We start from the raw sequence: 13,140 nt of genomic DNA, 5'->3' as shown, positions 1-13,140 counted from the left end.
TATTAGGTAGGCCTGCTAGGATTCTCAGTCTTTTTGGATGGTCTCTGGTGCAGGCCACTGTCAAATGCTGTTTGTGACTGGCGTTGAGTATCCTGTTTGGAGCTGTTTGGGGCTATTAATAATCCACAGCTTGTCGTCCCCTCTGCTGGGGCTGGGTGCAGTTGGACAGGACCAAGATGCACAGCGAAGTCTGCTTTTCCAAGGCTCAGGTCCAGAAGCAGATCAGGCAAAGACTCAAAGCACTCAGAGGTCTGTCTCTGCCTGCAGGCTGATTAATCTGATTCTCTTAATGGGCCTCACAGGTTATAGAAACTCCACAGTGTGGGGCGGCTGATTGTTATCAGCTGCTTAAGGAACATAGGGCTATAGAGAGTCCAGGGGGTACAGTGAGAGGTTTTCCAGCAGGGTAGGGCAATTGCTTTCCGCCCCCTAGGCAAAAGCTGCTATAAAGGTAAATGTCTGCCTGAGAATGATTTCTTCTGCCATATGGGGGAATGACTTAGCACAGGATTCCAGAGGGGTGCCCTCTGAGCTCTGCCTCCAGAGCCCACAACCCTAGATTCTCCTCAAAAAGCTCTAGTCTGTTCTGCTCTCTCTTTGCCACAGCCCAAGGTGAGTGGCTGCACACGAAACTTTGTGCCTTGGCCCTTTAAGAAGGTGCTTGCATTTCTAGCCATCTCTCCCTGGCACATAGGGACCTGGCTGCTTTTCACAGCCAGATGTTATGTGGGCACTTTTCTCAGTTCTGGTGTTCTTGGCTGGGAAGCCCAGCCTGGGGTTTAGACCCCCGAGTCCTCAGTGGGAACCCCCCACAGCTGAGATATCCCTCTAGACCTTCAGCTCCTGCCTGTGGGAGCCCAGCCAGCCCTCTTGTGCCTGCGCACTTCCTACCAGTCTCTGTGTGGTCTCTACTTTTCGAACTTGTTTATGAGGGTGCTCTCCAGCTTGTCTTTATTTGCAGTGGATTATTCAGGATGGTTTTTCTGTAGTGTAGTTATAATTCCAGTTTGGTCCTGGGAGAGTGTCAGTGTCACTTCCATTCAATCCACCTCCATCTTGAGCTATCCTAAAAGCCAAGGATATTTTTTCCATTGATTTTCAGAGAGAGTGGAAGGGAGAGACAGAGAAAACTCGATGTGAGAGAGACATATCAATTGGTTGCCTCCTGTGTGTGCCCTGCCCAAATGAGGGCTGGGGATTTACCCTGCATCCAAAGTACATGCCCTTGCCCAGAATCGAACCCGGAACCCTTCAGTCCATAAGCCACTGCTCTAATCACTGACCCAAACCGGTTAGGGCTAATTTTAATTTTTATGGTGCATGTTTATTTTTCATAATTCCTCCTTTGTCACGTGATTGTGAATGCTATTTTAAAATATCTTCCAAAGTTTTTGTGTTCTGCAAACTTACTAAGTTTTATGTTCTATCAGTTTGTCATTAATGAAACATTTTAATATGGAAAGTTCTGAATATGAATTAAATAGTTTATTGAATTTCAACAGAAATTCTCATGTTTGTAAAGTAAAGAAAAACCAACCGTCCTGGCCGGTTTGGAGCTTCTCACTGAATTTTGAGCCCCGCCTGTGGTTGCCTTCATCTGGATCTCGGGCTTGACATTCCCTGCCCATGGTTTATTTGAACATAAATGTTCTATTTCACAATATTTATCACGAGTAGAGCTTATCAAATCAGATGTTTATTTTTGAAACTTTCCAAAACCTGATATTTTGTATAATTTAAAATAATCCCAGAGTTTATTGGAAACACCTCGTTAGGCAATTTCTTTGGATATCTCCTGACTAACTAAAAATTAAGCTGTTCTGAATCAGACTCATAACTTTCTAAGCCTTCAAACTGTTCCTCTTTATGAATGCCCAAATAATTTATAATTTAATGAATGCTCCTTCTTCCTTATCCTTATTCAGTGAGTCCCCAATCCCTGTCATTTTTGGGTCCCAAAAACCTTTTGAATATATTCAGTTTTCCCTGTTCTTTTGGTCAGTACTATAGTTTGAGCCACGATTGTTCACATGTGAGTTAGCCTTAGAGCATAACTGGTTTTCCTGCCTCCTTTCCATCTATCCTGCTCTTGCACCTGTTTGTCTCAGCACTGTAGCCCAAATGGAATACATTAAAATGCAGATAAAAATCTCAGTTGCTTTCTAACAAGTTTTAAAGGACTTTCAGGGTCAGGTCCTGCTTCCACTTCTGTCTCATCTCTTGTCACTCTTCCTGCCACTGTCCCTCCTCTTCACCACAAATCCTCCAGGCAGAGTAAACTGTTTGCAGTTTTCCAAGTGTACTATATAGTGTCCTATCTAGGATTTTGCCCATGCTGTTTCCTCTGACTTTCTTGATGGGCCTTCATTTTTGCTAACGTGTATTCATTCTTAGGACTCAGTTTACAAATACTTCCTGGGAAAGCCTATAAAGGCCCTTCTGATGTACTTTCTGGGTGTTTAGTGATTGCTCACTTATCCCACCCACTGTGTTAGAATTCCCACCTAGATGTGAGGGAACTTCTGTAGAGCAGGGACTGTGGCTTATTTGTTATTGATTCATTAGTATCCCACATTGGGCTTGGTATAGCATGTTGTAGCTTTAGTAGATATTTTTGAAATGAATAAATGAATGAATTAATTGAATGAGATATTCATGCATATTCTTCACTAGTCATTTTCTCCAAAAGTATTGAAGCAAGGCTAGAGATTTAGTTGATTTTTATTTGAAGTTTGTGTTTTATTAATGGTATCCATACTAATTTTTAATACTTCCATGCATATTTACTGTGTATTTCTATTTCATTTACTACGTTAGTTTCATTTAGGCATAAATCATTTGTTTTTTATAATTCTTGGCTTATTTTCTTTTTATAACCTGCCTCAGGTGGAAGATGCGCTGTCCTATCTTGATCAAGTGAAGCTGCAGTTTGGTAGTCAGCCTCAGGTCTACAATGATTTCCTTGACATCATGAAGGAATTTAAATCACAGAGGTAAAAGATGTATGTGGTTGTGCACAAGCTTTGTGCTTGGAATGTTGATTTTGTAGGGAGGATATAGCTTATTCTCGTCTCCTGAAAGATAATGGTTGCCCCCTTTTGGGGGTTTAATTTTTAGGATCATGCTTTATTTTTATGTATTGATTTTTTTGATGAAAATTATAGGCCCTAGATCTTTATTTTCTCCCTATTGGTAAATTTTTAAGTAAAATTTTCTTAGGACTTCATCTCAATCAAGGGAGTAGACTAATAGTGATTAGGCTACTTGCTCTTTGACTTAAGATACACTAATATTCTGGCATGGTTCACAGAAGAGAGTAGCTAACTCATCAGAACAATGTAGATACATGGTGATTTATACTGGTGTGTCACAGGTTCCATATTGCTTGGAAATTGCAGCTTTAGATTTACTGTCTCAGTATCTCCTTGGTAGGACTGTTACCATGGATGTATATTCTACTCAAAATTGTGATAGATTTCTTTGAATATGAAGTAAATGTCTTTGAAATTTCAGATTTCTTTATATGTTCTTAATTTTGTAACAACCAGGTTGATTTTTATCTATTTTCCTGTTTAGAGAACATAGTCAATGTGAATTTTTTTCTTACTAGAGTGTTCCTCAAGCTTTCCACTTTAATTTTTTTTTTTGTTTTTATCAGCATCGACACTCCAGGAGTGATAAGTCGTGTGTCACAGCTGTTCAAAGGCCACCCAGACCTGATCATGGGCTTCAATACCTTCTTGCCTCCTGGCTACAAGATTGAGGTGCAAACCAATGACATGGTGAACGTGACAACTCCTGGCCAGGTCCATCAGATTCCCACCCATGGCATCCAGCCCCAGCCTCAACCACCACCCCAACATCCTTCCCAGCCTTCAGCTCAGTCAGCCCCAGTTCCTGCCCAGCCAGCTCCTCAGCCCCCACCTGCCAAAGTCAGCAAGGTGAGCACTTGAAAACTTTGCATCACATGAAGTGTACCCTTACAAAGCACCCTCCTTTGACATTTCCCCTATATACAAGACTAGATATACATGTTATAGTGATTTCATCAGAGAAGGTGCAGTAGTCACATCTCTATCAAATGGTTCACATTTACATACCACATATTTAGATCTCTGTTTAAATCAGTACATCAGTAACCTACAAGGACTCTTTTACCCCAACTTCAGCGTATTGAACCCAATAGGTGGGAGCATCCCAATAGGTGGGAACTTTGCTTGTGTAGTGGTACTTTGACAGCACAGGCAGAAATTCTCATCTTATGATCAGATTATGCTACTGCCTGCATAGTCATCATTTTATAGAAGTTACTCCATTTACCAGAGTAGTTAATATCAAGCTAAGCAGAAGATCCTGTTGATGACAATGATGATGATGATGGGTGTACTTGGTTTAGAATTGCCCTGTCTGATACAGTACCCACTAGCCACATATGGCTATATTTAAATTAAAATGAAAATAAATTCAGTTTTTCACTTGCAGTAGCTACATTTCAAGTACTCCGTAGCCTCATGCGGCTAGTGCTTATTATCTAGGACAGTGTAAATAAAGAACATTTCCATCATCTCAAAGAGTTCTGTTGGACAGAGCCGGTGTAGAAGACTTTGATGTGGAGTTACTGTAACATTGAATTGTCTTTTTGACACTAAAGATATATGTAGAATGAGTTTTTTTCTATTTACTTGCACCCGTTGAGCTAGTATGCTTAAAATTGCATGTGAAAAGTTCTTCCCTGTATCTGCGTTTAAGGCTGTATTTAGAAATTTTGAGACTGAAATATTTGTATTAGAATTGTGAGTCCTCTACACTTCCGACCCCTGCCCAATAGGATTTGAGTTGGGCTGAAATGGCCTGGCCACAGTGAATAAAGGATATAAGTTAATCAGACACCTTGTTTCTCGTTAGTTCAAACTTTCCTATATCAAACCATCTGTGTTCCTGAGGAGAATAAAGACTTTTTTCTTTTTAGCCTTCCCAACTACAAGCACATACTCCCGCCAGCCAGCAGACCCCCCCACTCCCACCATACGCATCCCCACGCTCTCCACCTGTCCAACCTCATACACCAGTGACAATCTCGTTGGGAACGGCCCCATCCTTGCAGAACAATCAGCCTGTGGAGTTTAATCATGCCATCAACTATGTTAATAAGATCAAGAACAGGTTCCAGGGCCAACCAGACATCTACAAAGCATTCCTGGAGATTTTGCACACATATCAGGTAAGAGTTACCCTTTCAGCCTGTCTGAACTAGGTCACCCTCTGAGGGCATCTAATTCAAGAAGAAGTTGAATAAGTATTATTGTGTCCCCTAATTCTTACTGGGGATCAACCAGTTAGAAACTGTGGTACATATTATAAAGCATTTGGTTGCCTGGCTTTAATTACCTCTTATAGTGGGTAATCAGGACTTTTAAAGTTACTGCCCTGTGAAATGCATACTTGTGTAGTGTAGTTAATCTACAATAGAAGAAGGAAAAATTTCTCTATAATGTTTAGTGTTTTATCAATTGGTAGTAGTCCCCTGCGCATTCATATTTTAATTACCCTAGTTTTAGGTAAAAGGAATTGTCAGCCACATTTTCCACTCCTTTCTCAACTTAAAGTTTGCAGTTAAAGCAGTTGCTAAGACTATAGACTTTCTTAAATGGAGCCCAAGTAGATGACATACAGAGCTCCTGTCAGATACCTCAAAAAGTGTGCAAAAGTGAGTCATTCAAAACAGTGCTTCTACAGTATGATCTCTCTCTATTTGCAATTTATTAGAAAGAGCAGCGAAATGCCAAGGAAGCTGGAGGAAACTACACTCCAGCATTGACTGAGCAGGAGGTGTATGCACAGGTGGCTCGTCTTTTTAAAAATCAGGAAGATCTGTTGTCAGAGTTTGGACAGTTTTTACCAGATGCCAACAGCTCTGTGGTAAGTTTTATTTAGAAGAACTACACTGTTCAGAATTATTATCTAAGTTAGGAAGCTGGAATCAGAAGGGCTCTTTTTCTAAATGATACTTAACTTGCTTTGATAGCATTAATCTCTTTCATGTGTCTTAATTAGCTTTTAAGCAAAACAACGGCAGAGAAGGTTGATTCTGTGAGAAATGACCATGGAGGCACTGTGAAGAAGCCCCAACTGAACAATAAGCCCCAGAGGCCCAGCCAGAATGGCTGCCAGATCCGGCGGCACTCTGGAACAGGAACCACCCCTCCGGTGAAGGTGAGAACAAGCAGCAGCTGCTCATTTTGACTTTCACGAGCAATCCTAGTGGACAGGTACTGTAGGGTTGGTCATGTGTTTTTATCCTAAGCGGGTAGAGTGTAGACAGTTGGATCCTGGATATAGGACTGAGGGTTTATGTCACAGAAACTCAGTGCAGAGCTTCTTATCTGGTTTTGCAAAAAAAAGTTAGAATATCACTAATTCCTCAGATCACTATGTGGTTTTTTTTGTCGTTAATCTTCAACCGAGGATATTTTTTCCATTGATTTTTAGAGAGTGGAGAGTGGAAGGGAGGGAGGGGAAGAGAGAGAGAGATCCATGTGAGAGAGGCACATTGACTGGTTGCCTCCCACACACGCCCCAACCAGGACTGGGGATCCAGCCTGCAACCTAGGTACGCGCCGTTGGTGTGGAATCTTATCTGAGACCCTTCGGTGCTGCGCAGGCCAACACTAACCATTTAGCAACACTGGCCAGGGCACTGCTTTTTTGAGTTTTTATTCGTTTTCTCTCTCTGCTATTAGCTGTCATGTGTTTTTTGTTTTCTGCAAGGGTTTCTGAGACATTAATTTTTCCCTTCTTATTTGATGGCTTAAGCTTGCCTTGTGCTAAGAAAGATTATTAAGCTTGATAATTGTTTCTGATATAAGTCAGTGGTCTCAGGTTCTCCTGTGAGTCAAGTGCCTGTGCTTTGTGAGATATCTTTGGTCGAGAGGCCTCTCCTACCCAAGGTTGTTTGTTGGATTGCCTGATCTTATCTGTATCATCTTAATCTCCAAACTAGGACCTTTGGTTGTAGCAGAAGGAGGTCTTAAACTATTGTTAGTGACCTGTCACATGATACTTCTTGGTATAGCAAACACTGCTGATCTGCCTGCAGAAAGCTGAGCCTGCTCTCTTTCTCTTTGACGTGGAGAGGGCTAGGTGTAGGAACTGAGTGTTTGTTGCTTCAGTAAATTTTAAAGCTGTACAGAACATGAAAGAGAAGCATGTGTTCAGTTTTGTTATGTGTTCAGTTTTGTTAAAGAATAAAAGCTAGTGGAATTTCTAATAGTAAGAGATGACTGGTGAACAAGCAAATAACTACAAGGACTGATATATGTTAGGTGTTTTTGATACTTGAAGGACTATTTTTTAATGTTTGTAATGGTTTCTCTTTTGAAAGCAAGTTGAGCATAGTAATAGTTTCTACCTCTTCACTTTAATAAAGAGTATTATTTATATGGGTAGCAAGAATCAGGTCAGCAGATCTGCTCCACTTGTGAGTTGGTCTTCAATCACACATTAATCATGTGTGTGGTTCCCACAGGTGGAAACACTACATTAGGGGTTAGAATTCCCTCCCTACTTTTTGTTTAGGCAGCGTGAGCAGTGGCTGTGGCTCCTCAGCAAGTGAGCTCTGGGATGGCAAAGGTAAATGTGTTGTTTTTCCCAGAGTTTGTGTGTTTCTTCACAGATAGTTGAGATGTGGTTTTTAAAAGTAAATTCTTGCCCTGGCTAGTGTGGCTCAGTTGGTTGTAGCGTTGTCCTGTACACCAAAAGGTGGCAGGTTCGATTTCCACCCAGGTGCGGGAGGCAACCGATTGATGTTTCTCTTTCCTTCCTCTCTCTAAAATCAATTAAAAAAAAACCAAATGCCTTCCTTCTCCTCCTCTCCCTTTTTTTTAAACATAGGTTTTTGGGTTTTTTTATTGATTTCAGAGGAAGGGAGAGGGAGAGATAGAAACATCAGTGATGAGAGAGAGTCACTGATCAGCTGCCTCTTGCATGCCCCCCACTGGGGATTAAGCCCGCTACGTGGGCATGTGCCCTGACCAGGAATCGAACCGTGACCTCCTGGTTCATAGGTTGTCGCTCAACCACCGAACCATGCCAGCCAGCACCTTCCTTCCTTTTTTTTTTTTTTTGTTTTTTTTTTAAAAGTAAATTCTTGCCTGACAGTTATGTTATGGCCTAATCATTCCCTTTTAAAAAATCAGTCTTTCCTGGCTGGTGTGGCTCAGTGGTTAGAGTGATGGCCCCAGGACCTAAGGGTTACAGGTTTGATTCCTGGTCAAGGGCACATACCTGGTTTGCAGGTTAGATCCCTGGCTCCAGTCAGGGCTTTTGAGTGAGGCAACCAATTGATGTGTCTCTCCCACATCGATGTTTCTTCCTTCTCCCCCTTCCCTCTCTCCCTCCCTCCCTTCCACTCTTTCTGAAAATCAATGGAAAAAATATCCTCGGTTGAGGATTAACTAACTAAATACATAAATACCAGTCTTAAATTGGTCTGAGTGGACATTGCTGACAAGATAGTTATTCCTTCTGTTAGGAAAATAAACTATACTCTTTTCATGAATTTACAAACATTCTCTTCTGCCTCCACAGCTAGGAAGGCAAGGCAATGACATTAGGTTTTAAATAAAGTTACTTTTGGCCCATGGAAAAAGTAAGGATATTAATTCTGTGGCCATTTGTTGAGAGAATATTTGGGGAGTTAGAATGATCTGTGAACCTCTGGAAAAAAGTAGACAGGCAAACTGAAATAGAGAAGACAGGTGGAAATCTTGTAGGGTGTAAAGGAAGTTCGTGACTTGAGTTCTCTCATTTGTTGCTTCTTATTATTCGGCAGTGGTTAATAAGGAAACCATTGAACACGTGAAAGTAATACTCAGAGGAATCCACCCTTTGAATTTTAACATGTTTGTATTTTTCCCTTTTTTGCAGAAGAAACCCAAACTGCTCAGCCTAAAGGATTCTTCTATGGCAGATGCCAGCAAGCATGGTGTAGGAACTGAATCATTATTTTTTGATAAGGTGAGTAATGAATTAATTAGATTTAATATCAGCCATTAATGCCAAAAGAAAATCACCCCATCCTCAAGAAGATTTTCTTTAGAGACATCAAGCTAATTGGGACTTTCTACTATTTAACATGGTTTACAAGTTGTAGGTCCTTTCAGTCTGCTAGGTTAGCACAGCTAGAGAAATGGTAGCATTGTCTGCTTTGGTTTTGTGAAATGGTTTGCAGCAAAATACAGCATTTTCCATAGTGGATGATAACTTTAATAAACATGACATTAAATACTCTTAAAAGGTGTTTGGAGCTTCCTTTGCAGGTGTCCAGGTCTGTACATTGGGGAGTGGGGAATGTCTGTGCACCAGTTGTTGAGGACTTAAGATGACTTGTAATCTTCTAGTAGCTTGTGATGCTTATTTGCTGTTTCCCATATAAGGTTCCTGGGGATTCTGATTTAGCTGTATTTTCAAAGCTCCTCCAGTGATTCTAATGAATGGCCTGAGTTGGTGATCACTGGTATAAATGGTGTTTTAAGGTGTGTTAGTTTGAACTTTCTCCTGTGTCTGACTTCCTCCTTGGAGTCAAATTGATGATTAGCAGGCTACTTTCATCAGGGTGCCTGGCAACTGTCAGACTTCTCACTGGCAGAAGCCAGTTTGGATTGATCTGCTGGTGATTTACCCTGTCTTGCAGTTTTGGGTTTTTGCAAAAGGGCAAATGATTTAGCATGTCCATGATTGGTGCCTCTTGATCTCTCTCAAGCTTGCTGTGCCTGTGTGAGCTGTTCTGCAAAACAGTCCGAGTCCCTGGCTCTGGCTTGAATCATTTCTGAGGGCTGCCTGGGCACTTGAGGCTTTTAAGGCAAATGTAGAAGTTCAGGTCACAACCAACAAATGGCAAGGAAAGTGTGTAGGTGGGAGGGCTAAGTAGTTTAGTTTTTAAAGAGTAATGGTATTTTGTTGTTGTTTTTGAGTACATTCTTTCTCAGATAAATAGGTGTAGATGAAATGTATGTAATTCACTTTAAAAACAATTGGTGGGGAAATGTGTATAGATGAAACCAAATTTACTATATATTGTTCATTAAGGCTGTATGAGTATGTTGGGTACATTAAAGTATTCTGTCTACTCTGTGTATGTTTAAAAGCTAATAAAAAAAGTAAATTAATATGGTATATAGTACAACAGTGAAGTGCTCTTTCATCTTTGGCTTTGAAAGTACATATTCCATATAGTGTCTGCTGATTGGTAGTTATGAAAAGTATATGGGAGCCTGGAGAATGGGTTGTTGATAAACCATATGGTCTGTAATCACCCATAAAAGCACCACAATGCTAAATATTTACTTCTGAAATTAAAACTTCAGCTTGTTCATCTAAGCCAAGCTAGTTTTGTCTGTGCCATTGAACAGTTTTAGGTTTTTGGATATTAAAATGCTCAATATTAAAAATAGAAGAAAGAAAAGAATCGGGTGAGAGGACACAAGTATCTTATTTTAAAAGATCATTATATAAGATTACCAGAGTTTGAAAACAGTGTTGACAGGATTCTTGCTGTAAACATCTGTTAGGAGAGGAAACAAAAGCTTTAGTAACTCTGATTTTGGTTTGGAGAATCAAGCATATGAGAAGGTAAATGTCTTCAGGATCTCATTTTAAAAAATTTTTATTATGGAAAATTTTAAACATAAGTGACATTAAAGAGAATAGTAAACTGACTCCTCATGTACCCAGCTGCTAGCCAATAAACTTCTTTCATGTGTGCTCTCATCCACCCGAGAGTGCTTGCAGACAGAGCCCAGATATTATTTCATTCATATTTTACCGTTTCCTTTTAAAATAAAACTGTTTTTCAAATATATTCATTGTCAAATCTTTAAAAAAAACTAACATTAATTTCTTAGTATCATCAGATAACTTCAAATTTCCCTAATCATTTAAAAGTGATCCAGGATCTCTTCATTGCCCATTTAACCATTCTCTTCTGGTTGTCTCCATAAGGTTCGAAAGGCTTTGCGGAGTGCAGAGGCCTATGAAAATTTCCTGCGCTGTCTTGTTATCTTTAACCAGGAGGTGATCTCTCGGGCTGAGCTTGTGCAATTAGTGTCTCCCTTCCTGGGGTAAGTAGAGTTGAGGGGACTTAGCTCTGGTGCATGATATGGAATTGAAATAAACTTAGTTTGTGAGAGTATATGAAAGACAAAATTAATTTGATTGTTGGCTCATAAAATGTGTCAAGAGTCTTCTGGGAAGTCTTCTGTTTCAGCTCTAAGAGCTAAAAAATAGAGAGAGGGCATTGGCCAGTGCTAGGGGCAGTCTCCTGATCCCCTGATCAGTGTCAGATGTTAGAGAGACCGGTATATTCCAGGGTTCTAGAATCTTGACTGTATTTGACAATCTAAGAATGATCTGAATACTGAAGCAATATCCTTGGTTAGAAGAATAGCTGGTTTTGTCTGATTTAAGTGCACTCTTCTATCACCACCTTAATTGACCGTAGAGCACTCTGAAAAAAAAAGGGTAAGCCAAATGCTTAGAAGCAGTAATTGCCACTGGACTTTGTCCCTGGTGGCAAAGTTCTGACCTAACACCAAATAGTGGTAGTCATACCTCAGGATAACTGCATCATGCTTCTGATTGCTCACCAAGTTTTGGTTTGATTTTTCAGGAAATTCCCTGAATTGTTTAATTGGTTTAAAAACTTTCTGGGCTATAAGGAGTCTGTACATTTGGAAACCTTTCCAAAGGAACGAGCCACAGAGGGCATTGCCATGGAGATAGATTATGCCTCTTGTAAGCGGTTGGGTTCCAGCTACCGAGCCCTCCCAAAGAGTTACCAGCAGCCCAAATGTACAGGACGAACTCCTCTCTGTAAAGAGGTAAGGTCTTCCCCAGAAAGGATCAACCCTGAAACTTCAGCTTTCTCTAGAAAGGAATGTCCCAGGGATCAAGAATTTATATAAGTGAGGAAATCAAGACCCTTTTCTTTTTTCAAAAGAAAATGTTTTACACTTATATTCAGAACCTTTTTCTTACTGTAATTTTTCGTAAACTTGCTAAAGATGAAGCTTGTAATGTTAAATGATTCTTCCTTCTCCTAGAGTTTTGTCTTTTTATTGAGAATGCTTAATCACCAGGAAGCTTTGTTATACTTTTGTTTCAATTCCCCTTCTTTTACTCAAAGGTTTTAAATAAATTCCTCTTCTTTTACCCAAAGGTTTTAAATGATACCTGGGTTTCCTTTCCTTCCTGGTCTGAGGACTCCACCTTTGTTAGTTCCAAGAAAACTCAATATGAAGAACATATCTATCGTTGTGAAGATGAACGCTTTGAGGTATAAGCTTCTTTATCATTTGAAGTTTGGGAAAATGAGAGATGCTAAATGATATCTTAAATACTTATCTGTGAGGGTTGGCTTTTAAGACTGAAGAACCAGAGGTTCATGTTCTTTTGTGGTAAATCCTTGTTGTACTTATCATACTTGAAGAGTTTGTCAAATATGTTAGTAATATTTTTATGGCAATTGTGACTTATCTAGGCCCCTTTAACCTTTTTAAGTGAAATTATCCATTGATAGCTGATTAATAATTTGAATTTTTAATGTCATTTTAAAGGTTATTATCTTTTACAATGGTACATAAACTTAGTAAGGCCTGCTGGGCCTTCTTGAAGCTGCTTGAAATTATTTATTTTAAAGTGTATTGTTATTCTTCGCAGGTGGTTAGCAAACCAGCTCTCCTGTGGGAACTAGAATTCTTCTTTCATATTTCTCATGTTGATGTGGCTCCCTTGAAAGAAAGTTAAATTGGGAACTTTATTTTAAAAGTAGTTGGGAATGGAAGGGCTCAAGTGAATAAATGAGCATGTAGAGCCCCTATGCCCAAAGTGGGAGTACTGAAAATAGGTTCTGAATTCCCAGTGTTCACTGATATTATCAACAAGAAAAGGGTGTATTATGCCCTGGCCAGTGGTTCATTGGGTAGGTTATTGTCCCGTACACCAGAAGGCGGCAGGTTGGATTCCCTGTCAGAGCAGATGCCCTGGTTGCAGGTTTGGTCCTCTGGTTGCAGGGGCACGTGCCATAGGCAACTAATTGATGTTTGGCTGTCTCTCTTACCCCCCCTCCTCTCTTTAAAATCAATA

General features: G+C 40.1%; 1 protein-coding gene across 4 annotated transcripts in view; it reads left to right on the top strand.

Moving 5' to 3' along the window:
• Nucleotides 1–13,140, top strand: part of SIN3A (SIN3 transcription regulator family member A) — a 68,887-nt gene that overhangs the window by 30,823 nt on the left and 24,924 nt on the right. For all 4 annotated transcript variants that reach the window (XR_014000214.1, XM_081157213.1, XM_081157212.1 and 1 more), the window contains 9 exons: nt 2,887–2,993; nt 3,659–3,941; nt 4,970–5,221; nt 5,767–5,919; nt 6,055–6,213; nt 8,926–9,015; nt 10,999–11,117; nt 11,666–11,876; nt 12,215–12,331. Coding sequence is in view for 3 of the 4 variants with exons in the window: in XM_081157213.1 (XP_081013339.1) it covers nt 2,887–2,993; nt 3,659–3,941; nt 4,970–5,221; nt 5,767–5,919; nt 6,055–6,213; nt 8,926–9,015; nt 10,999–11,117; nt 11,666–11,876; nt 12,215–12,331 (1,491 nt within the window). In the remaining variant the exon portion in view is untranslated. The remainder of the gene's footprint in view (nt 1–2,886; nt 2,994–3,658; nt 3,942–4,969; nt 5,222–5,766; nt 5,920–6,054; nt 6,214–8,925; nt 9,016–10,998; nt 11,118–11,665; nt 11,877–12,214; nt 12,332–13,140) is intronic.

The sequence above is a fragment of the Miniopterus schreibersii genome, assembly GCF_964146895.1.
Source record: "Miniopterus schreibersii genome assembly, chromosome: 1".
Classification (NCBI taxonomy): Eukaryota; Metazoa; Chordata; class Mammalia; order Chiroptera; family Miniopteridae; genus Miniopterus; species Miniopterus schreibersii.
The sequence above is the reverse complement of the archived record's forward strand: the minus strand, read 5'-3'. Positions and strand labels throughout refer to the sequence as shown.